This window comes from Entelurus aequoreus, linkage group LG20 (genome assembly GCF_033978785.1).
Source record: "Entelurus aequoreus isolate RoL-2023_Sb linkage group LG20, RoL_Eaeq_v1.1, whole genome shotgun sequence".
In the NCBI taxonomy this organism is placed as follows: Eukaryota; Metazoa; Chordata; class Actinopteri; order Syngnathiformes; family Syngnathidae; genus Entelurus; species Entelurus aequoreus.
The window spans coordinates 11384275-11386774 of record NC_084750.1 but is presented as its reverse complement, the minus strand read 5'-3'; the positions used below and the strand labels follow the sequence as shown (position 1 = coordinate 11386774).

General features: G+C 27.5%; 1 protein-coding gene across 1 annotated transcript in view; it reads right to left on the bottom strand.

The window, feature by feature from the left end:
• Positions 1-2500, bottom strand: part of LOC133636393 (thrombospondin type-1 domain-containing protein 7A-like) — a 162426-nt gene that overhangs the window by 158477 nt on the left and 1449 nt on the right. The window contains 1 exon segment of the mRNA XM_062030385.1: positions 1-55. This exon segment is cut by the window's left edge and continues 96 nt beyond it. Coding sequence (XP_061886369.1) covers positions 1-55 — 55 coding nt within the window.

Below are 2500 nucleotides of genomic sequence, written 5' to 3'. Positions count from 1 at the left end.
CAACTTCTCAGACATGTCTCGGACCTCACCAGCGACAGCGCGTACCACGACTCGTCTTCAGGAATGTATTTTCTCACAGAATAAAGTCATGAGGTGCGATAGAATATTTAGTGCTACGTTTTTCTGAGCCTTTGCATTCGAAAATATTTGTCGATAAATAATGATAATAATAATATAATGTATTTTATTTGTAAAAAGCACCTCAAAGTGCTACAGTGTTATTAAAATAAAATAAAAAGATAATACAAATAAATAAAAATAAAAACTAGAACTAGCACACATATATCTAAAACAAGGCTTTTTTTTAAAAAAAAGAAGGGTTTTTAAGCCTTTTTAAAAGGCATCCACAGTCTGTGGTGCCCTCAGGGGGTCAGGGAGAGCGTTCCACAGACTGGGAGCGGCGGAGCAGAAAGCGCCCCACGTTTGTGATATAAAACAAAGTGTCGGCTACAAAACACCGTGTGTGAGATGTACCTCATTAATCAGCATTTTCACAATTAACATTAAAAGTCATACCTTGGGATACGAGTTCCCCAGTTTATGATTTTTTTTTAGGGATTGTTATGCGTTGACTTTGGGTAGCATTTGGAACGTAGCACTGCTGGAAGCGCCATACTGAAGCAATAACAACAGCCGAGAATGTAAAAATAATGTATAAACGGGAGATATATATCCATGGAAATGCTGCTGATGGTGTGTTTGACGGAGATACAGTACCCTAGAAGGCAAATGTTGTACATTATAATTACAATACTATATATATTACGATAAATACACCTTATGCTAATAGTATTATGAAAACATGCATGTTATGTTAATACTTTAGTAGAATAAAACATATGTGTTATGTTAATTATTTAGTGCAACAAAACAAATACATGTTATGCTAATAGTATTATGAAAACATGCATGTTATGATAATAATTTAGTGGAATAAAATAAATACACCTTATGCTAATAGTATTATGAAAACTTGCATGTTATGTTAATACTATAGTGGAATAAAACATATGTGTTATGTTCATTATTTAGTGCAACAAAACAAATACATGTTATGCTAATAGTATTATGAAAACATGCATGTTATGATAATAATTTAGTGGAATAAAATAAATACACCTTATGTTAATAGTATTATGAAAACTTGCATGTTATGTTAATACTATAGTGGAATAAAACATATGTGTTATGTTGATTATTTAGTGCAACAAAACAAATACATGTTATGCTAATAGTATTATGAAAACATGCATGTTATGATAATAATTTAGTGGAATAAAATAAATACACCTTATGTTAATAGTATTATGAAAACATGCATGTTATGTTAATACTATAGTAGAATAAAACATATGTGTTATGTTGATTATTTAGTGCAACAAAACAAATACATGCTATGCTAATAGTATTATGAAAACATGCATGTTATGATAATAATTTAGTGGAATAAAATAAATACACCTTATGCTAATAGTATTATGAAAACATGCATGTTATGTTAATAATATAGTGGAATAAAACATATGTGTTATGTTAATTATTTAGTGCAACAAAACAAATACATGTTATGCTAATAGTATTATGAAAACATGCATGTTATGTTAATACTATAGTGGAATAAAACATATGTGTTATGTTAATTATTTAGTGCAACAAAACAAATACATGTTATGCTAATAGTATTATGAAAACATGCATGTTATGATAATAATTTAGTGGAATAAAATAAATACACCTTATGCTAATAGTATTATGAAAACATGCATGTTATGTTAATAATATAGTGGAATAAAACATATGTGTTATGTTAATTATTTAGTGCAACAAAACAAATACATGCTATGCTAATAGTATTATGAAAACATGCATGTTATGATATTAATTTAGTGGAATAAAATAAATACACCTTATGCTAATAGTATTATGAAAACATGCATGTTATGTTAATACTTTAGTGGAATAAAACATATGTGTTATGTTAATTATTTAGTGCAACAAAACAAATACATGCTATGCTAATAGTATTATGAAAACATGCATGTTATGATATTAATTTAGTGGAATAAAATAAATACACCTTATGCTAATAGTATTATGAAAACATGCATGTTATGTTAATACTTTAGTGGAATAAAACATATGTGTTATGTTTGTTATTTAGTGCAACAAAACAAATACATGTTATGCTAATAGTATTATGAAAACATGCATGTTATGTTAATACTATAGTGGAATAAAACATATGTGTTATGTTCATTATTTAGTGCAACAAAACAAATACATTATGCCATAAACTTGCATATTGTGTTAATTAGTTATTGTAATAAACAAACACACAATATACAAATGCACTCATGAAAACATGCAATTTCTGATAGTTGTTTAAGTGCATGGAATCTTAATTATTTAGTGGAATAAATTATATACATATTGTGCTAATAGTATTATGAAAACATGCATGTTGTGTTAATTGTTTAGTGTAACAAAACAAATACGTATT